Genomic DNA, 23,971 nt, shown 5'->3' with positions numbered 1-23,971 from the left:
TTAGAACTAGACTGAATTAATTTTATTTCCTTCCAAAAAGAATAGACACTAATTTAACTGTATACAGAATTTAATTTAACTATAACTATACAAGTTTCAGTATATTGTCCTGTTCAAAAACTGCTTATATATAAAAGAAAAAATACTGCCAAAATTCTAACGCATACTTTACAATTAAATGTCCCAACTTTCTTTCTACTCCTAATAACCTCAGACTAGAGTTGCAGTGTTCAGGTTAACTTATGTATGGATGAAAATTCCCTTGGTCTTAAGTGCAGTTTCTTTATTACCCATGTTTTTGCCACTACCACCAACACTGGACTCAAAATTAAGTTTTACAGTATTAGCAATGAAAACGTTGATGAACCTTTTAAGAACAGAATTCAGAAAAAGATTAACAACACTTTTTACTGCATTAAAATATGTTACATGCCTCTAAAAAATAACTTATGCATTTCTCTGCATTTTTTTCTGTTTATTAATCTGTCACATTGTACTATAGTGTCTGCTAAGTTTTCTTTGAACACTTGAACAAATGAGAAGTAACCCCTCTTAGTTAGACCATCAAAACTCAACTCCATCTAGTTCTCTTAGAACTTCAAGTTCTTGTTTTGAAACAAAAGGTGTCCAACAAGGTTCCAAAAATTTTTATCGTTACACTCAAGCAAGTCAGCCAAAAGAAGAAACAGTTTCTTTTTTTTTCCTGGTATGATCACCCGAACCCTACCATTCCTCCACTTTCTATTGTTACTGCATTTAAACTGCCAACATTCCTTACCTTGACTAAAAAAAGGTTTCCATTTAGTTATTTCCTGTACTGTTTTACCTAGTTGCTGTCCAGGCACACAGAACACTCCCCATTACACTGCCAAGTCTCCAAATCCATCGTTCCAGTTAATGGAAGTCTAGGTCACTCAAAACCAGAATTACAGTCAGCAATTCTGTTTAGATATACCACCTGATGTGGTATTAACTGCATCACAAATCACTGTAATTGAATGCAAAGTAAAGGAAACTTGAGTTTATTTAGCTTCCAATTTCTGGGAGGTCAAGAGGAACTAGAACTGCTCTGGACAACAAAAGAAAATTGACTGCGCTTACAGATCATTTTCTGCCAGATTCTTTCTTAAGGACCACTGTTTTATTGTTGTCCTTTCTATTACATGGGGGATGTACATATTATCAGGTGTTAATAAACGGTCAGTGCCTGTACAATACATTCTACAACTGAGCACCACTTTCCGTCACTGAACAGGCAAAGAAATTACACTGAACATCAGCATCTGGCAGTATTTCTCCAAAAAAAGTGACTAAAATGGGTTTAAATTGATTAACACTATTAAATCACATCTAATATTTGATACTACATGATTTCATTACAGCTATACGATACAATTATACAAAATGTGTTAACATCAAAGAATACAACCAAAATTAAGATAGCAAACAAAACCTATATAACTTTTCTTTCTTTACAGGAAAATACTTTTGAAGTATGCATGTAACTGCCCATTCTTTTAAAGAAAATCTACCGCAAGCAAGTTATCAACCTCCAGAAAATCACACATAGCATTACTACGCATATCCCCGAAAAGTGTACAATATGCACACTTGGAAAATACAAAATTAAAAAAAATTGTAAGCAACAGGTGAGCTTCATATTTATAAGAATGTGAAAAGAAGTCCAATTTTAGCACTGTTGTATAAAGAATTGTCTTTTCTGATGCAAGTTCATGAGCTGACCCGTCCGGTTGGGGCCACACTTTACAAAACACCGTGTTCTTGAAACGGGGTTACAGACCAAGGTGGATCATCTTAGCAATGTCACCTTCAAGTTTTCTGTGTGGTTTTTTTTTTGCTTTTTATTTACTACTTATCAAAACACGTCCTTTAGTTTTGTAGGGTTCTTTTTAAAATTCTTTCCTAGAAACAATATACAAAGGGGAGGCGTATTTCTTTCCAATTGATTTTCCTGTAAGATGCTTTGAGTTCGAGAACGTTCTCCTCGACTTTCACTGGTTGTTTTTGGCCTTAGCGTGTGTTAAGATGTGAGATTTCAGGTTGGTTGATTGCGCAAACTTCTTATTGCAGCCATCAAATGGGCAAACGTAGGGCCTGTCGCCAGTGTGAATTCGCACGTGTGTGCGTAAATTGAAGTCCAGTGAAAAACGCTTTCCACATCCTTCAAACGTACACTGTTGGAAGGAAAAAAGCACTCTGTTAGCTAATGGAACTCATCTCCATCACTGAGCAGAAAAACAGTCTTCTTTAAATCACTAGACTGCATAAATATGAAGCCAGAGGCTGAAAACTGTTCTGGGTGAAGCTGCGGGGATCCCCTGTGAACTGCACTAAAAAGTGCAAGACTTCAGTATATAATACATCTACAATAATATATCTATTTTCAAAGAGGGAGATAAACGACCTCCAGCATGCAAGCAAGCACTTCCACTAAAGGCATCTTCTCTGCATGAGAAACTGTACCTACACTGTACAACAAAACAGAAACAGGATTTCACATCAGAACTTCCCCCTTTGAGTGATGATTTGCAAAGATTTTCTCATTTTACCTGCTTTAAGATGGCCTTTTTTTTACCTTTTTTAAGACGGGCTTGATATAAAAAGGGCAGCATATTTAGTGTTAAATACTTATATTTACCACACAGAATATTCAGTGCAAGCGAATGCCTGAGGATTGCAAATCAAGTTTCTGGAATAATTTATTTTAGAAAATAATCAACAACAAAAAACTCTACATATCTTAAGTATGTTCTGGGGAACACATATGTGCTCAAGACTAAGAATAACTTTAAAGATTTATATGGAGTATCATATGAAGAGGACAGGGGACCTCTGGTGGCAGAAGCCCACGTCACCCAGCATAAATGGAAAGAGATTCAGTGACTCCATCATTTTGCTGAAAACTGATTAATAAAACCTACTGAAAATCAGTACCCTGAGGTAACTAACTGAGCAAGCAGCCCCCAGTCTCAGTTGCCCACAAGCACTAAGCTGAAAAGATGACGAGGAGAAAGAGACGTTTTCTTACTTCTCTAGTAACTGCAGACCTCATTTTTAAAGAGGGCAACTTTACATCATATTTTGAAAGGTATCTCCCATATACATCCAATTTACCAATTTCTAAGAGAAGTCCACATAAATAATTAAATGACAGCCTAATTAACTCAAGGGAACTCCCAGTTTTTCAGGTGCCTCATCTGATTTTAGAAGAGCCTTAGTATGCCCAAGTCCCGTGGAAGCCGGGTTATAGCTGGAGTCCCCATGCTCCCAGGGCAGTGTGGCACTCGTGCCTGCAGGTGAGCAGTACCTGAAAGGGTTTCTCTCCGGTGTGAACCAGCTGATGCCGCTTTAGTTTCGAGCTCTCCACAAAGGCCTTGCCACACTCTGCACATACGTGTACTCGAGGGCCATGAGTGTGCAGATGCTTCCTCATGGCAGAGTTGTCCCTGAACATCTTTGTGCAGCCCTTAAAAAGAACAGTGAAACTCAATTAGTAGATAAGCTAGTTCTCATAAAGAAGGTTTTATCTGCTACAGTACAAGCATTAAAATGCTTTTATATCCTGAATACTTTCTTAATAGTTGGCCCTGAAAAGAACATCCCTTACATTTACTCCTTAAAAAGCAATACGAGAAAATATAACCATTTGAAAAGCTGATAAAATAAAACCTAAACCCAATCCCAAACAAAAAGATCCCAAACCCTTTCCTCACTCATTATTGTGAGCCATGTGTAGTCAAATGAATAACAGGACAGTCTTATGGAGAAGATGCAGATTCTGACAGAAGTAAATTAATAAACCGAACAAAAGCACTTAACAGGTTTCAGAGAAAAAAAAACCAAACACAAAACAAAAATCCAACCAAAAAAAAACAAAAGACAGAAGGAGAGTTCATGGATAGCTATGGTGTGCTCTTCAAAGTGCTATATTCTGAGAACTTCAGTACTACAATATATCAGTCTGTAATATACCACAGATTATTCCCTAGTACCAAGTGGTATGTGCACCATCTCTCAACATTCTGTCCTCTTCCTTCTCTGTCCTCCCCATTTCTGAGAACAAATGGAGCAAGAGGGTTTCCAGCACGTAACAACTTACAGGAACTACCTTGTCCAAACTGGCAGCAGCCTCATCACTACCCCCCCTTGGGACAGAGTGCCACTGCTGCTGCAGATTAAACCTACAAAGTGATACTGGGCAGCAGAATATAGCATGAGTTAGTCCCAGCTCAATCCAAAGGCAGAAGACACATTAATTCAGGTACAGCATCAGAAGTCTTAACCTGGGGGTCAACCCTGCATTGACAGAGGAATACCACTTTTGATTCCAGAGTATGCTTAAAGCAGCAGTGACTTGGGGCTCTATTTACCTAATCTCTACAGTTTTTTCACTTCTTAGTGACAATCAACAGGTATCTATCATATGTTTTATAAATGTCTTCCTCAAGGTTCAAAATCCCTCATAAAATCCTATTAATATTCATAAATCCTAACTGTACTATTAGTGATGCTGTTTAAATTTATATAAGACTAGTCTGCCAACACCACCTTGTTATACGGCATACAATTTAACAATACCTAAAGGACCATTAAATTGCTAATCTTAAATTCCTAAATACATTTATATAAGCTTTGTTTCTTACAAAAAGGGGTGAAATGTCACTTTTAGGAGTTCTCTCTTCAGGCACTAGAACCTCTCTGGCTGATTTTGAAGCACTGTGCCACCATTCGTGGCACATAGCAGAATTGGGTGGGGCAAAGCAGTGCCAAAGTAAACAGACCATCAACTTTTTTCTGCATTTATTTCTAAGTCCCTTCTTGCCTCTGAGAGAAGCAGGTACAGCTGCAATATTTTTCTTTTGTTAAAATGAGTTCATAAATGCATAAAGCCTACAGACACTACAAGATAGAAAATGGAAGGATAGAACATTCCTTTTCCCCCCCGGTTAGATGAAGTTGAGGCTATGAAAAAGTAAATCAAAGAAATGGAGGTAACATTCCTTGGTATAGTAAAGAATAACTGTTCCTGTATCTCTGCATACTGTATTACAAAAAAACATGACATTTTTAGAATGAGGAGAATTGGAAATCAATATAAGCACAAAGAGGAATTTGGAAAATTCCTTACACCATGGCTGTCAGAAAGTAGCCTTCTATTCATGCTCTCTAATGGATAACTCTAATTGTTATCTGTCCTGATTATTTGCTTAGGCTCACACTTATCTAGACCAGAAGTCAGCAAGATTGTGTTTGTCTTTTTTAGTCACAGACTAAATCAGCTAAAAGAAGCACTACAAAAGCTGGATAATGCAGTAAAGCCACAGGCTACCAATCTAGGTGACTGGCAACATTTATTCAAGACAGAAGCTTCCTTGCTACCAGTGGATCAGAATCACATCTCAAGGATGCCTGCCTCTCTCTTTCATGATGATGCACTTTCCAGCTCTGTGGAATGCAATTCTGAGTCTTCCAATAAAGCTGACTTTGGCATCTGCACCATAAATTGCTGATTCCTGATCTAGACTCCAAATCTGTCATAGTTTCCAAGCAGAGGATATATAGATCTTAGGAACGTACTTTGAACAGCTTTCAGAACATTCTTTCAAGTATGTATTCTTGGGTGTCGGGAAATCACAACAGTAAAACCAGCATGTTAGGGACTGTGCATCATGGTTACCAGAAGATTAGAGATGCACTAACCTTAAGACAAGGAATGGGAATAATATATTATTCAGTGAAAGGTTTTAAAGGAAGCCTCTAGAGAATAACAACTAAAATACCTTTAACTGAGTGTATACTATTAACAGTAAGATATTTTAGTTATTCATTCTCAAGAGAAAACATCAATACAAAATTCTGATCTACAAATTACTATCTACTCAGAAGCTGAGCACTTCACTTACTTTGTGAGGACAAGCTATCGTTCGTGGAGCATCATCTTCTTTAATTTTTCTTGGTTTCATTCTTAAAGATAAAAAAACAGTACAAAAAATATTAGTAGAAACACATTGGTAGACAGCTCTTCTCCCCTGAGTGCCTACATAATGAACACATTTTATCCCTCAGTATTACATGTGTCAATGGTACTCACTTTACCATTTTCAAAACCTTCATAAAAATATTACCAGTATAATTCAGCATTTGGAATGCTCTGCTTTCCAGAAGGACCTCTCAAATACAGAATAAGACATTTAATACAATCTTCTTAATCCTCTGAATATGTGGAAATTGACAGTCTTTTTCCCTGACATATGCTAATTGCAATTAGGAGGTTTTGTTTGAAAACTGCATTTGTGCTGTGCCAGTACCCATGTGGCCTATTTAGCTTCACTTCCTCTCCATCCATGCAGCAGGACATGAAGGAGTTCAATCATTCTGCAGTATTTTCATCACACAAGACTTCTAAAGAAAACTCTACAGAAGCAGGGAAAGCAGAATCACGCAGGTTGTGGAATCTACATAGACAATGTAGACATCCATTTCAACCACAGAAATGGTAATTATTCTACTTTAAGGTATTGTGCACACAGATTCCACTCTTGGCAACTGACAAGCAGTCACCAATTTACCCCTGGTCACTGACAGGGATCTTCACTATTTTATGGGTGCCACTAACCTCCACTGCTACATAAGGAGCCCAGGAAACTATTGCTTGTATTTGTTAGGTCTATTTTATATACAGTAAGACTCTGTACAAAACAATCTTGAACAGTGTTATAACAACCACCTGTCAGAAAGTCAGAAGAGCCAGATGTGATTCTAGGGAACTGTACTGCACTTTCAGCTGTCTTTATTTCTCAAACCTGTGGTGCTGTCTTCAAAAAATTAAAAAGAAAACGTTTATCTCCCTCTAACTATAGCAGTAAGTGGGTATAAATAAATGGACCCCCATAGAGCTGAGATTCCCTTAGGTGAACAATGGGATTCTGCACATTCCCAAACTTTGCTGTGGAAGCAGAGCCAGTGTGTTCATGTGGATTTACTGAACTGCTTTTCCTGGCAATACAGCACATGACAGTTCTGTGTCACAAGGTGCCTACATATCATATCTGTAAATTAATCCACAGGTTTGGTGGTATTCCCTAGTCTCAAACAGAATGAGTAGCTTGAAATTAACAAAATAATTTGAATTATCAGAATTCCAATTCTGGTACATACTCTTCTTAATGTTAAGAAAGAAAAGTGTCTGTTGCTATCCATGACAGTTTTAATCCACATGAGTTCTGTTTCTGGAAACTGATATAAAAGAACAGGGTTGGGGGAAGAGATTTCCAAGCAATGCATATATGTACTTTTTTACATCTCTTTCTATTAACTTATATGAGAATGGCTAAACAGGAACTCTTAAACACTCAAAACTTCCCAAGAGCTGTAGGGAACATAAACTAAAATGCCTCCATTCTGACCACAAAAGCATTTGGTTTCTGCAAGCAGAGTCCAGACTTCTTTGGTACTGCCACACTCTTGTGGCTGAACTCTGCTTTCACCTGTTTCCTTCACATGGACTGCTGAGAGAAGAGGGTGAATTAAGGCAAGAGCAGTGAAAAAACTCCTTCAGAAGTCCTGAAGATCCAGGAAAATCATCTTACAACTGCCAGTGGAGTGGTATGTGATGGACAAGTCCCCCATGGCTCTGTGTCAGCTACCACTGGTCCCTGACTCTTGAGTCCCTTCAGTACTGCAGATGTAGCACAGTTCAAGTGATCATCTACAGACTAAAGCACTTGACAGACACTTCACAGACAACACTAAACCCCAAGGATTTGGAGGTTTATTTCGCTCTTTTCTCTAAGTGGGCACATGGGAAACTCTTGCTTGCCTTAGCACATCCAGAGTACACTTGGCAGGTACGGAGCTGTGCTGAAGAACACTACAGTCTCCTGCAGGGTTACAAACACATTTACAGATATTAACAGTGGCTTGTGAATGGATGTAAGGTATTTGTGTTACAAAGCTCCTCTTGTGCACCACAACCAGCAGTACAACTAAGATTTCAACAACTTAAGGGCAGAAACATTCTGAATACAGCAAACTACATCTCTTCCTGTACAGCAGTCTCCTCATTATCTTAATTTTCATCGTAACTATCTTTTTCAAGACTACAGACCAACTCAGTTGACCTTACTGATTAGACTTAATTTATATAATCCAACTGGAATACAGAATGGGTTGTGCTGTTTTCAGTTTACAAAATCTCTTTGAGTAAAGCAGTAAAATACCTGACTCCAAACAAGTGATTGGGATTAACTGACTGACTGCACTCTCCAGTGAGGTTCCAGACCCAATAGTACTACAGGGACTGAAGCTGTAGGAAAACACACACACACACAAAAGCTGCCTATACAGTACCCCTACAGAAAGCTTTCAATTGCTTTTAGCATGGGATTCTCCTTATTATGTCTCTGTGATTTTAAAAAACAGGAAAAGGGAGAGAAATGAGCAATTGCTAAAATGGTCACAGAAGAATGATTTGACAAGATGGGACATGAGAGAACAGCATGTCATGATTTAATTCCATTACAGAACAAACATCCTTAGGAGACAAAGCTGGTGCCAAAACCACCTCCTTCTAATTCAACCAACCTGTTAAATGTTGGCTGAGTCATCTCCTCAAAAAAAAGAAGAAAAAAAAATTTCCTAGGTCTGAGATCTGTGTCCCTGACACAATCAGAATGTGTAAAACCACTATTGTTCCAAAGTCTTAACTGGCCACCTGTAAAGGGAGTGACTAGACCAAGAGAATTGCTAACAAGAGATGTGGCAAATAGCTTTAGTGCGCAGTGCCTGCACTTTCAAGCTTTGTGTTACATCCTCTTCCTGACTCCTGTATCTTACCTGTGGTATTACCTCAATTTTTGAGAAAGAAACACTGCAACAGTGTCATTTTTAGCAGGCTGTTGAGGTAGAGTGAGGAGGAAAATACCTGGGCCAGTGCCGGCAGGAAGACTGAGGAACCAATTGCAGGTGAACTGGATGGTCAGACATGGGACAGACTGCAGCATCAACATACACCTTACATTTTTCAGTTCAGTGTCTGAGCAGGCATAGAACATGAGTGCCCATCCAGGTCTTCTTAATGTTCAGGCTTTGTTTATAGATTAGTAGTATACTTGAACTTTTGGACACAAATGACAAAAGGTTTCAGTTAAAAAATGAGTAATTTTACATCTTCTCATTTATCATGGAAGCACAGCAAGTTAAGCCTAAAATGTGGAACAAGACTGTACTTATACACAGGGTTCCACAGATAACCAGGTTTATCAACAAAACAGCAGCAGACAATGCAAAAGAAGAGATAGCAAACAGTGTCCACGTTGTATCTCAGTGCCACAGACAGGAGGAAGCTGCTGGGCCCTTTGTACACCTGGATTAAAGGCATGAAGGCATGAACACCACAGGCACAGCTACAGTAGATCATTGTGTCAAAAAATGTCATCCTGCTCACAAAGCTGCCGAAACCATATGGACAATCCCTCAGAGAAGAATTTAAAGACTTACATATTTAATGTATTAGAAAAAAGATTTTGGTCTTACTTTAAAATTAACTTTCTGCAAAAGGAGACCAGACTAGAATCTGTGCTGTTGATCTTAATTACACTGGTGCAGGTAGCTCTTGCTGGTGGTGGTTAGGCTTTTGGCTCCCACCCAGTAGAGCATCTCTACCAGCTCCATCCAAGTTTTCTTAGCCTGAAATATTAATCAAAAACAGAACTCTAACAAATATCACTATTTAACACAACTACAGACACACACAGCAATACAGGGTGGAACTTCAGAAACATTTGCCTTTGCAGAAAGTCAATTTACATGGCAAGACCAAAATTTTCATTTCTGCAGTGAGTTTACATTCATTGCACCAAGCAGAGGCAACTGCAAATCAATTAACTGTGACAATCAGGAAGGGTAGCTTGTACCTTTGGGATCAAGTCACTGGGACACTGCAATTAAAGGCTAGGTCTTAACCTGCACTGGGGGAGTGGAGGGAGGGAATGGGTGACAGCAGAGGAAGCGGGAATGTGTGCAACTCAATAGCTTTACAGATGAGCTGCATAAAAGCACACTCCCTTATTCATACATAAGGAAGACTGAGTGAAATCACACGTATTAAATCACTCAGTTTCTCAAAACAAAGAAAACAATACTGTGTTGTATCTGAAAGTTAAACCTAACTACCTCCTTCCATCTACACAGCTGAACTGAGAGTACGTCACCCTAAGAGAACCTTAATCCCCACCCCGAATCCCTGTCCAACCCCATAACCTATACACTTGCCAATTGATGCAATTTTAAAAGTCAGCCACAGAAATGGTGTTAAAGCTGGGAAGAAAGGAAATACAATTCAAATAACAGTATAAAATTTCCCCCTTGCTCCATAATCTCCCCTTTTTTGTCACTGCTAAGGAGTTTTGTGTTCTCAGCTCCTTTCTGCTCCCTCTGTACATAAAGCTAACCTTAATAGCTTTACTCTCTCTCTCAGGTAGCTCCTTTAAGACATCCTAGAGGTCTCTGATGACCAGCAATGATATTCACCTGTGCTGATGGCCAGCCCCCCTCCACCTCCCCAGGAACAGTCAGAGGTGGAGGAAATGATTCACTCTCAGCAGTGTTACTGGCACTGCTGGTGTGTTCCCCTCATTCTGCCATTCCCCTTGCACTGCCCTGCTGGGCAGAACCAACCTGAGTGTCACAGCCCTGTGCTACTGCAAGAATTTATTTGCGCTGAACAACTCCTGGAACTGGCTAGACTGGCTTTTGGACAAACAAGATGAAAGGGGAGTGGCACAAGGTGTCCTAGGAATCTATCTACCTACAACCCAAGAACAGCCAGTGTCTTACCTGCTTCAGTCATAGGTAGGAAGAAAACTGCCAAAAGAAGTTCTTTCACTCCATGATTCTACTACTAGGTTTGTCCCAATTATGAGGAATATCATATGTGTAAACAGGGACACTGACCTGTGCAGTGGGGCACAGAGCAGGAGATGTCCCCTCCCCTAGAAGAATACTGGGTGAAGCAATTGTCACTTTACTGCCCTTTAAGCTTCTCTGTAACAAGAACAGTACAAAAGCATACACCTTATAAAGAGGCCTAAGTCATAAATCTGGATTACCAGAAGGCTTTGTCACTTCTAAAAAGGGTGTCCTATTTCAAACTCTAATGCAGTTTCCTCTCCTTTGTTTTCTATAGGTTTGGAAAGTGGATAGAAAGGAAAGCAGTTCTCACAATGGCTCTCCTTCAGAAAACATACCAAGATCCACAGAAAATAAAACCACAAAGAATAAAGTTTTTACCACCAGGACCCATTACTGTGCCAATTTCCCAGCTACAGGATATTCCTTCTTATTTCTTTGTTTTACTGATGTCTGTGTTCTGTCTTCAGCCAGTTCAGTCATGTATTTGAAGGACAAGAGGGAGGGAGGGGGCAACCAAATCCTTTTTAGTGGCTTGCTTTGAGGGAATTTGCCATACGCACATTCTAGAAATATCCCTGCTACCTTCCTAAGTTTTCACTACCAAGCAGCTATGATTTCTTCACAGCTAACTACTGAGCTGTCATCAATTTAGATTTGGATGAAGCATTTTACTCCACTTAAAGGGATTTCTAGTTTCCCAGTCAAACGTATCAAATGAAAACATGGTAATTTATCAGGTTTTGTTCTTCTGAGCAGACAATTCACAATTAACATTTCACATTTTGATATGATTGCAAGAGAATTCTACCTTTTTCTTTTTTATTGTGTTTTCAGAGCATGCTAGAGAAAATTCAAGACTCCTAAAACAGACTAAAGTAATCTGTAAAAAGTGATAAACTGCCAGCCAGGTGTAACTTTTGGCCATCTATCTATGATTACTGAACAAGTCAATGTTCTGACACAGCCTATTTATTCACAGTGTTTTCAATGGAATCACAGAATGCATAAAAGCTTTTCCAGGAAAAAACTGTCAGAGATCCCGTTAAAGGATTCAGATTCCTGCTACATGACTCAATGACATATGCTCTAAACCAGGCAGTGAAAGACAACTGCATCACGAGAGACACCACAACCGCTCACTCTGCGAAAGCCACCAAGCTCTGGGCACTGGTGGCCACTGCAGCTGCTCAATTACCACAGTTCTGAATTATTGTTTTAAAGGGCTGCAGAGCTACAAACAACTTCAAACATCAGGTTTGTTCCTGCATTACCTTTCACTAACTAGATCATAATCAGAATACCAGAACCTTACTCAAAACCTACTACCACTAGAATTCAAGCTTTTTCTGTTTAAGCTTAACCTCAGAACTTTGTTCCTAATCATCAATGCAAGTATTTCAAATCAATTTATCCTTAATCAAAATAAGCTGCATTTGTTATAAACAGTAGCTCTAGCCTGGTTCAGAGGAGGTAATTTCTACAAATGTATAGTGAGATTCCTACCTACTTTAATGAAAACCAAAAAGCAACCCTACATAACTTTCTCTCAACTACACACAGGGCACCTAGCATACAATTTTACTAGCCAGTTCACACTTCCTTAGATGTGGACAATCACAATTCTTTTTTCAAGTAATCTAAATACAAATTTGTAATTCAAAACCTTACAGCACGTGAAGCTACTTAAGTTTAGAAGCAATTTTCAACTTCATGTGCTGCTAAAAGTTTTCAGAATACAGCTACTAAAATTTTGAGCTTCTGAACTGTAAAGCAATGAGCAATGTTTGCCAATTTCACAGAGCTTTATACTAAACAAACACATTCTTTTAGCATGAAAACCTGTACTCCTTGAACCTCCAAAGCCTATTCCAGCCACGGGAACCCAATTTTTTCTTCCAGCTTGCCATGCAAAGTTCCTAGTGATAGTGCACACAGCAAGGTCAATCAATTGAACAGTAGTCTGCAGATATCAGCACTTGAATCCATCTCATTAGCTAGGGGTCCTTTCAACATACTTCTTTGCAAGAGGACAAGATCTTAACAAGAAATATTCAAATTCTAACACACCCATATGTCGCAGACATCTTTTTCATTAAAAATCTTTTCTTAGGATTTTTTCTCTTCTGAGGAGCTGAAGCTTCAGAGACAAAATGTAAACAATAATTATCTGCTGCTGTGGAATGCAACAGGTAGATAGATCCGTGATTGGTCTCGTGTAGATGTTTTCGTTCAGTGACCAGTCACGGCAGAGCTGGCTCTCTCTCTCTCCATCGGAGCCAGCTGCTTTTTTTAATCATTCTTTCTTTTCTATTCTTACCTTAGCTAGCTTCTGGAAACCTTTCCTTCTTTTTCTTTTTAGTATAGTTATAATGTAATATATATGTCATAAAATAATAAAACAAGCCTTCTGAACATGGAGTCAAACATTCTCGTCTCTTCCCTCACCTGAAAACCCCAGTGACCGCTGTCACACCCATACTCTTCAGTCTCAGAAGAATAAACAAACACAATAATTTAAGACAAAACTGCAAGGCACGAGTAAAAGTTTGACAGTCAACAATTCTGACTGTCAGAGAATCTAAGAAATCAAATAACCTTTCTTAGAAAATGTATTACATTCTCATGTATCTACAATTAAGCTATGAGAACAATTTTTTCCAGGTTTTGAGCAACTTGGGGATATTACTAAATGTGATGTCCAAGCAAGGTGCTTCCTCTACCATCACACATTTATCCTCTGATTGAAACAGATTACATTTTATCTGCTACGAGAAAAGAGGCTGTACACATAAAACTGAATCTTTCCACTACACGCTACAAATTCCAGCTCTGGAACTTCCTAGAACATTCTGAAACACTATAAATATAGAAAAGTAGTAATTTTGAAATGTTGCCAGCAGCCACTGTTTTCTCAATAGAAACCTAGCTAAAACATTCCACAATATACAGAAATACGCAGACACATCTGATAGAAGCAGCCTGGTCATTTCAAGAAGCCCAAATCCTGACAACCATTTCAAGCATTCAACTCAATCTGAAGACAAAATATTCAGTGTTTGCATGGAGAATACCCTGCAAGAAACTAATTCTGCTTCCTAACAGAAGAGAGCTATTCAGTACTTCAGTGTCCAATAGAACCAGAGTAAAGATTTAGCATGCTTTAAAGTAATGGAGAACACCATGCTAAACACACTATGAGTAGAAATATGTAAGTAACAGTTTAGAATTGGAACACTATGTACACTCAAGTGTATCACTTAAACATCTGCTTTCAAAAAAATTATATGAACTCCTCAAGAGGTCCCAGAGAGCATTACAGTAACTAGAGCCACTCATCACTTCAGGTAGAACCCTGTTTTTAGCTGTTTGTAATGTGCTTTTATACATTTCCAGATCAGACAGTCTGAAGCAGGAAGCAAGCCCTACAGAACTATTTTACTAGAAGCCTTCAAAACTCATAGTTCAATGGCTTTAGTGAAAGTAACTGTGGGATGAGGCCATGTTGTTATTCCTCCAGCACAAACACACCCCACAGTAACAGGACAAAACTTGTAAAAAGCAGCAAGATCGAAAAGGTGAAACACGAATAAATGCACACACGGAACACCAAGTTCAGCTAACCAAGAAGCCAGACCACCTAGCAACTACCTGGAAAAAGGTACACTCTCTTCTAGGTAGTAAGGATGACAACATGTGACTGTCCACCTGCTCTGAGTGCCAGAACTGTGCACCCAAGCTCTGAAGAACAGCCAGCTGCTACAAAAATTAATGTAGCTGTACACGTTTTGCTTTCAGGAAATATACTAGGAAATACAGAGGAAGGTTAATTGAAAGTATTGATGATAAGTGATTTGGATAATGTAGGGATATATGGTTTAATTATTTAATAAAAAAAAAATAAATGTCAGGATAAAAAAAATGAATGCGTAAAATAGGATTTAAATATTAGTTCCTAGTAAATGATAAAATAATGAATATGTCCGGCAACCATTACATTATGTGTTGTCTAGAGGTAGACAGCACTGCCTTTCATGAATGGGGTCAAAATGAATGTAGCTTTACACATGGGCTGCTGTCACCGCCCGGCGCGCTGCGAGCCGCGCCACATCCGCCTGAAAGTAAAAGTCACCTTGGCACTCGGGTCAGCCCATTGACACGTAAACGAGCGACAATTCTGACTCACCAGAGAAAATCCAACTGCAATTATCAGTGGCACTTGAAAGTGCAGGACACGTGATTTAAGATCTTCAGCTTAAGGAGCAGGTGAAAAAGAACAGGAAGTGGCGTTCCCAGCTAAATCCTGTAGCCTCACTATTTTGTACTGAACAACCCCAATGCAGCACTTCACTTATTGGATCCTTTGGTGCTCAGGAATTTAAGGCTACTCACATGAAAGAAATATTCTGTCATGCAAAATCACAGAATTGTTGGGCTTGGAAGGGACCTCTAGAGACCATCAAGTCCAATCCCAAGGCAGGGTTATCTGGAGCAATGAGTGATGCAGTCTATCAATGAATTTATTTAGCTCCTGTCTTACCTAATGGAACTGGAGACTGGAAGACACTGAAGAATTCACTGCTAAATATAAAACTCTGTTATTTTAGTTCAGAACAGAGTAGCTGATGCTGTGTTAAATCCCTTGGTTTAGAAGATAATTAAATGGAATTATAAACCATACTAAATATACCATTTTGCCTAACAGTTTCATAATTAAACCAGTGAAAAGAACAAATTTTAAACCTCTTTTCTTTCTACTTACCTAGCAAATTCAGCCAGTTGCTTGGGGTCTGAGAGGTCAATGCCAGGTATTCCACCAGGAGGAAGTTTCTTCCCTGTCATGTACTCTGAGTAATCTGGAGGAGAATTCTCTCCAATGATCTGCTCTTCCACCACTGTTTCATGGTCAATATCCTTTTTATCATCTGAAATACACAAAATACTGAATTCAATACATACTAAAGTTCAAAACAGCATACAATTTATTAGGCTACATCTCAATACAAAGTCACTGTTGCTGCACATTTAAAAGAATACACTGCACTTCCAGATTGCCACACTAATTGTGAAGAGCAAAAAGACACCCATACAGTTACAGCCTGAAGAATACAGAAAGAATACAGTGAGTGAGGAAAAAAAGCAGAAATTGCATATCTACTTTTTAAGCATAAACAAATACAGAAATTAGTAGAACAATTCTATAAATGTTGGCTGCACTTGAAAGATAATGTACTTTTCCTGAAACAATGCCTAAATATTGATTTCCCTTAACTTCTTCAGGACTAATCTTCACTATACCCACGCTGATACTCAGCAGGAGTCCCGAACTTTGGAAGCCTATCAAGATGTCAGGACTACCGATCTTTACTTCAGAGTCTTCAGACTTCCCTGACCTCCAACAGAAGTGTCATAGAGACAAGATATTTAAAAATAACTGCTGATGGGCTTCAGCACCTGCCTGTAAAATTAAGTTTTTCTCACACTTGCAGACAGATCTCAAAGAAAGCAAATAACTCAAATTATGCGTCTCTCTCCCAAGGGGCCTTCCTCCTTCTGTGGCAAGGGCCAGCCTAAGCTCTTTCCCACTCCACTATGTAAACAGCAGACCGGGATTATTCAAAGCTTTGATCTGCAAGCCAGTTAAGATACTCCTGTTTGGTCTAGAGCTCCTCCTATGAATTTGTGCTCAAGGACTGCAGTGAAATCAGGTGGAAGACCTGCTGTTGCTCTCTACTCACATTCATACCTTAGAAAACATTGTACCATGCATTTTATCTCCTCTTGCTATTTTATAACAGAAACTGAGAGACACAAAAATGAGAGAGAACAGAAACATCCATCTATGTTCCTCACTGCAGTGTTCACAGCAGCAGAAATGAAGACCCAGCACCTACCCTGTGTTCCACCCTCAAATACACCTGGGACAACAGATGTATATATGGCTGTAACTACTCAGCTCTATGTAATGCAACTTGACAGTACTTCTCCTACTATGTGTATGGGGAGAAGATTCTGGAAATTGTTTTATACACAAGAGGCCACACAAAAATAACAGGAAGTTTTATTTTACAGATATTGTTTAAGCAGTGGAAACACAAGGTGGTAGGACAGAAATAGTATTTCACCAATTAAAAAAAGATAGGAAAACATAAGGCAGAAAACAAAAGACAAAATGTTTCTGGATTTTTCCCCTAAACAGAAACACAGGAAATAACATTAGTCATTACTCAGTTACTTAGGCTAAGGAAGATAGAACAAGACAAGCAAATAAAAGAAATATATCAGACAGAAATTTCTATTCAATTCGTAATGCCTGCTTTTAATGTTTGCCACCAAGCTATTTCTAGAAATGTTACTGCTGGTTTGAGGTTTAATCTGATCTACCAGATCAAATAGCAGTTCATGTATATTCCATGGTGAAAGAGGAAAACAGACTCCAACGCTGCAAAGACAGAAGTGTAAATAAGAAAACACTATCTGCAGCATTAAACTCAAACTACAAAACTGACTATTGACCTTTTTAGTTGTCCACTCACCACCACACTACCCCTACCAATGCTTTAAAAAGGCAATTGAATTTGCCTGCAGTAAGGATTACATATCACGTTTTACAGCAATTGAAGGAGTTACAAATTCAAGTCCATAAGCCTCTAGTTTGGCAACAATTTTTTCTTCCTAAAAGAAACTTGAAAAAAGACTGGCAGCTCAGAATGGCACAGAATTGTTGCAAAGCTAAAGGTGACACCTTCTCTATACTGTAGACTGGAATGAGATCAGCTGCCCTCAACGTTTCAACAGCTAGAACATGCAGTTTGACTGTTTGATGACATTCATAACACAGACAAGTTTTCATTTCCTGCCTCACATCTGATGAGTCAACTAGGAAATTCTGTATACATTCTTTAAGATGTTCTTTCCTTCCCTAGCACAAAGGTTTGCTATTCCACAGCGCTTTCTTGCTATTTGAGGACCAAACTGAAAGCCAGCCTTCAGTGGCTTCACTTCGCAAAAGCCTGCCAACAGAAGTCAATTCCACAGCTATATAATTCCACAGTCTACTGGAGCAAAACACAAAAAACTATAAACATATTGCTTGGATAGAATAAAACATAAGAGAAATTATTGTTTAGTATATTAACAGTTACATGGAAATAAAAAAACCACCACATTTTCCTATAACAGAAAACTGCATCTCTACAGCAGTACACACTTCCAAATACAAATTTAAACCAAAACAATAAAATACAAAACAGTTACCTTGAAACGTAAGTTTTGGCTAATATTTCTGAAAATGTAACAGTAGACTTCAGTACCTCTTTAGTATCAAGACCATCCTGTGACATTATCAGGTCATTGGGAAAACAAAACAACAACACAGCACTCATGCTGCCCCTGCCCTGAGAGGAGCACAAGGGGACAGGGCCAGCACAGTGGAGCCAACACCAGGGGTTTCTTTTGAGAAACCCTCCCCCACTTTTTTGGAGGAAGTCTGGAAATGGAAACATTTTACCAATGTCCTCAATGCACAAATTTACTTTATTTGTGATGGCCTATCAACCTGGACTAGGCAGCTCAAAGTCTGGAGGGTAAAGTGCAAGCAAACTTTCACTCAGGCTGAACTGATCATTCTCACTGCTAACTGGGCAAGTTAACTGTTTGCTGGTTTTTGCATTCAAGCAAGTCCTGATGCCTGCTACAGGCAAATTACCTCCCCCTTTTCCTCTCATGAAGAAGCACAGAATGAAACATACTGCATCCAAAGCAAAGCAAAACACAGACACAACCCTGAAATTACAGCGACATCTCTGGACGCCACCCATGCGAGCTATATACAGACAGAGCCATGGAGCCAGTCAGGTAAAGGAAATGAAATACTATATACACTGCCTGATCTACTTGTTTTGTCCCTTAAAACCACCTGAGAGTAGAGCAGACTCAAATATAAGGCATTTGGCTGAAGCACCATTCTTACAGATCCAATGCAGCTTTCTGTAATGAACTTGGAACACGATTTTAATGGCCTCCTTCTACATCCTTCCATACCAACTTGCATTAAGGTCTTGCATTGCATACTTAGTCTAAACTGGGCTGTTCAATGCACCTTTTCAGGACATACCCCAACACACCTTGGTGAACAGTGTCCTTCCATCTGCACGTCTCTCACTGCCCCCTAAATACGGGCAATACACACATTGAACCAGATCCACTTAGGCCCTTCAAAGCAAGTATGCCAAACATTCTTCTGCTAACATCAGTGAAAGTTCAGGGTTTAGCCAGTTGTGTCTTTTGACCACTGGTGAAACAACCTGAAGCTGTGAGAGAACCAAGCCCAAGTATTGAATGAAGTAGGAAGAACCAAGATTACTGGAATGCAACTAGTAACTCCATGCAACAAATCAATAATAAATCATGGTAGAATCTGCTTCCCAATTATTTATTGATCACATCTTGCTCCTATTACCACAATTTCTCAATTTCTTACAGCTCTTCTATTACACAGAAAAATCCACCCACCTTAGAATCCCATTATTTTGTGCATTTCTTGAGTTGCAGCTGACAACTCTGGAACTCTCCAGCTTACTAAGATGACCCTCTTAACTCTCAACCCAAGAAGCTCTGTCATTATTTTTTCCTTGGTTTTATTTTTTATTTTCCTTGTTATTCTTGATTTTATCTAAATCACCAAATTTCTGGCCATCCTCCTCCTCTATTATTGAGCAGGGAGAATACACTGTTGTTCAGTTTTCATCTGAGGAAAACAGGGTGCAAAAGAGAACTTTCGAGATACACCTGGTAGCAAAGCAATGATACCTGATCCTACAGCTTCCTCCTCAAGGCACCAAATTAAAAGACATTCTACTTAGCCACTAAAAGGATGAACATTTAAGCTTAAAATATGATCACACAGTTAAACACATTTGCTTTTAGGAACAGCTGAAAAGCAATTACAGGATAAAGGATGTATTCAGCAGCTGTGCAGTACCAAGGCACTGTGGTAACAGCTTGGTTATTGCTACCACATTGCAATCTCCTCAGGCAAATTAGTTCATTGGTCATGTTTGGAAGCAAAGAACTGTAATTAGCTTGTTAAATAATACAGTTATTTAGCAGACACTTCTGAATGTTAAAATTCCATTTTGCACAGTATGTCATTTTTTAACCTAAACGGCTGCTAGGTTACTTTCCTTCTGACGTGCCTTGCACACAGATGGAGAACAGGTTCTTCTTTCCCTGTGTCACCCATCTCTTATTTCACACCACTGAGACGTGAACTGACAAAACCAGTGCATATATCAACAGTCATCAACTGACTTCAGCACTTATAGGACTGTGCTGAAGCACTGTGACCTTCTGAATGGTCAGCACAGGAGTGACTCGAGTGCCCCAGGGAAGGATCCAACAGCAAGTTAAAGGATTGTCGTCTGAAGGTGGCTAAGAAGCAAATTAACTGAGTCATTTCAGATGGTGAACCACATTCGTGTATTTCACTTTCAAAACTGAAAATACATTTAAAACAAACACAAAGAACAGTCTACCTTATCACTGGAAAAAATGTCAGGGCAGATTCAATACTTACAGCAGAAGCCTATATCATTGTCTTAATCAGAGTCAGAAACAGATTGTCATCTTAATATTTTAAACCAGAGAATCACTTTCTGCCTCCATGATAACAAACTCTGTAAGAAGCTCATTACCTATCTGTCATTGCAAAGCATTTTGGCCATCCTTGATACAGCCCCACAACTGAACTAAGTGACTCATCTATCATTTATACTAAGTAAGACAACTGGTCAGACAGCAGATGGTTATTTTTCTCACCCCTGCAATCTGATCAAGTAAAATGAAAACCCTTCTATTTTTTGAGTCATTCAAAGTTTAACAGATTTTGAAGAACCTTCTAGAAACCCAATATGAACTCCCAAACTTCCAAATAAGGATCCACAGCACAGGTTTCCTGTATTATCAAAAATAATTTCCAAACCATACATGTAACTTCTGTGTCTTTGTCTTTCCCATCTAGGGATGGGACACTTGAGCAGTTTAACATCTGTGGGCAATATTTGGTTGTGCTACTTCAGTTTGCAGACTGTGCTTACAGTAACAGTTTAAGCCAACACCTATTTCAGGTTTGGAAGCTTGACAGAGGCATTACCTAGAAGATGTAGTTACATTAATCCGTTTTTTCGCCTTTGAATTTAAGCCCCAATTGCTTGAAATTTCCAGCATTTGGTGCAACCAGCATTTAAGCACCACCTTCCCAAATGTTCCTGCACGCAAGAATCAGTTTTGCAAGCACCATCTGACAAAGTGATTTCTCACGATCCTTCCCCTCCCCCTTCATTATTGTGCACCCAACCTGGAAAAACTCACTAAAGACAATGATTCAAGCTAAATGCAGCAAAGATACAAATAAATTCCACTTGATAAGAACAATTTTTCTAGTACAAACTGGGGTGTCTCACTTGGACTACATGCAATTGAACTATGTGCAAATTTCTGATACAGGTATTTGATATAATGTAAACACACTACAGGAACATGACTGAACTATCCACCACATGCCCTCTTCAGCCCTTTCAGAAATACACCTTCATTCACTTCTTACTTTCATGAACACATGAAGAAAGACAAATAACTGTATTCTTAAGAACTGAAAAGCTGATCTGGCATTCATGTTTCAAACTAAACACTTTAATCATGGGTCACAAGTTTGATATCACCATAGATACCAAGGTGATAAGGGAGGTTATGGTAAGTCTAAATTGTTGCCAACAACAGTGCAGCAATTTCTAAGAAACCACATAAGACAAGGGTTAAGTAGTCCCCTTTAGTCACATTGCTACATATTTCACAGATTATTTCTACACATTTCAAGAGGAGCTACAAGATATGTTATACTCACTTATGGAAAAAGATTTAGGATTGGTTAAATTTAGTACCACCCCTGTACAAGCCAATGTAGTAGCACCAGCAAACAGTAACAAGGAATTAATTCACATTGTCTTCCCACACTGTAATAAGCAGTGTTCTTCTTCCCAATTCAAAATCCCATGCACAGCAATATAGGGCTCATTGTTTTATCTTGATGTATGGCCTATTTATCACTTGTCTTTTGATTAACTTTTCATTTAGCTTTTAAAACAGTCAACTGAATCAGTGTGCAAGCAAATCTTTAATTATGTCAAAATACAGATTCAAACCTATTATATTTCTTCAAAATAAAGTAGTTTGATTCTTTAGGGAAACTTTAGAACTACCCTTTTGCAAGTGAGTGATTCTAGGTTTTTTTTGGCCTTTATTTAGTTTGAGGTTTTTGGGGGAGGGTACTCAGGTTGGGTTTTTTTTGGTTTGGGTGTATATCCCTCTGCCACAAGTTTTGTTTCTTTTTCAATTTCTCTGGCAACAACTCAGCCTCTGGTGTTTCAGGAAAAAAAGGCAAAATAAATTTTTTTTTAAAAGAGAGAGGAAAAAAAAATCCCCAGCATTTGACCACATCAGACCCCTTTAAATAGATAAGTTGCGTATGAGGTGTAAGAGTCTGTCCAACATTCTCAGTAAAACTTCACAACACTCTCAACTGAGCAGGTTATCACCAAGGCTGTTTGAAGCTGGCAGGTGGTGCCTGCATACACAAAGGGAGGGGAGGTCAAACTTTTTCCCTATGTATTTGATTTTGCTTTTGGAAAGGTGTTTTTCGGCCAAGTCAAATCAGACTAGGTATTCTTTATTCTTCTGCATCATGGATATAACTGAGTTGAATGCAGCAATGCAATTCAATGTCCAGTAAATTATAAGGGGGTATCACTCCTACTGAGCTCCATGGTCATGCTCCTAAACAAGAAAATCACCAAAATCAATAAGGCTACCCCTGATATAAAAGCTGTGTATGTGGGAAGAGAAGCAAATTTATTGATTATACACATGCTTCACTTTGGCCAAGTAATAATTAGCATGCAGTCCTAAGGAAGCATCCTATCAGGCTCTGAATTTCCGAGTGCAAATGCATGCTAGAAATTGTCAATTGATCTCAGCGAGCTCCTGGATCCTGCCAGCTCATGAGTCATACAGCCACTTGCATTCAGCTACCTCCAGCAGCTTCCACAAGCCAGCAGACTATATTAGTTTCTATTATCTTTCATCTTTCTTGGATGGTCAGTTCTAATAAAACTACTAGCAAGGGAATTTATTCAGTTTCATACAGTGATACAGGAGCACACAGAACACTATCCTACTAAATAGGATATGGAAAACTCTTCATCAAGAAGAACAACTTCAGTCAAACTCACTGGGTTGTCAACTGCCATGCCAATAGTGTCAGATAACTCTGTGAAACTTGCTAAAGTAGTCACCTGTATTTAAAAAAAGAGCCAAAATCCATACCACTGTGCTTTTCATCTTTTCAGGCAGGAGAACTCAGCCATCCAATACACCTTCCCTTCCACACTGCCCCTGCTAACAACTTCTAGTCATTTGCAGGCATCACAGAATACAAACATTTTCAACTACATCAAAAGCTTCAAGAGCTTCAATCTTACTAGACTCCTTCTAAAAAACTCGAAATAGCACAAAAATTATGATATGCAAGACGGATTACCAACTTAGTATTCAAAAAACACCCACCAATTTAAATATTACACGAACTGTATTATTCGACCTCTTTTTTTCACATTTATGTAACATATGGACAGAACTCTGATTATAGAGCATTGCTGCCGGCAATACATTTTTGTAAAAATTAAAAAAAGAAATAAAGTGGGTAGGGCAGGTGCATGTCAGCTTTACTCCAAGCCCCACAGATACTAAACACCTTCACAAGATTTTACTGCCTTTAAAAGACACTCCTACACACACACACACACAATAATCCTCAAAAAACAGAATCTCCCACGACAAGGTCTCCCTGTGCCTACTTGAAAAGCTTATTTAAAGCTTCAGACCTAGTCGAGGAAAAGCCCGACGGTTTCCGAGCGCCAGCCAGGCATTGCCCCTTTCGTGCCCGCGGCTCCCAGGGACGGAGGTCAGCCCCGGGGCCGCCCCTCCC

At 38.9% G+C, this 23,971-nt stretch overlaps 1 protein-coding gene across 1 annotated transcript in view; it reads right to left on the bottom strand.

Annotated features, from left to right (window-relative positions):
* YY1 (YY1 transcription factor) overlaps positions 1-23,971 on the bottom strand; it is a 26,754-nt gene continuing 2,783 nt past the window's right edge. The window contains exons 2-6 of the mRNA XM_031066181.1: positions 23,868-23,966; positions 15,692-15,854; positions 5,925-5,985; positions 3,329-3,487; positions 1-2,195 (exon numbers count right to left, since the gene is read on the bottom strand). Of these exons, the coding sequence (XP_030922041.1) occupies positions 2,013-2,195; positions 3,329-3,487; positions 5,925-5,985; positions 15,692-15,854; positions 23,868-23,966 (665 nt within the window). The 3' untranslated portion in view covers positions 1-2,012. The remainder of the gene's footprint in view (positions 2,196-3,328; positions 3,488-5,924; positions 5,986-15,691; positions 15,855-23,867; positions 23,967-23,971) is intronic.

Source organism: Geospiza fortis, unplaced genomic scaffold (assembly GCF_000277835.1).
Source record: "Geospiza fortis unplaced genomic scaffold, GeoFor_1.0 scaffold23, whole genome shotgun sequence".
NCBI lineage: Eukaryota > Metazoa > Chordata > Aves > Passeriformes > Thraupidae > Geospiza > Geospiza fortis.
The sequence above is the reverse complement of the archived record's forward strand: the minus strand, read 5'-3'. Positions and strand labels throughout refer to the sequence as shown.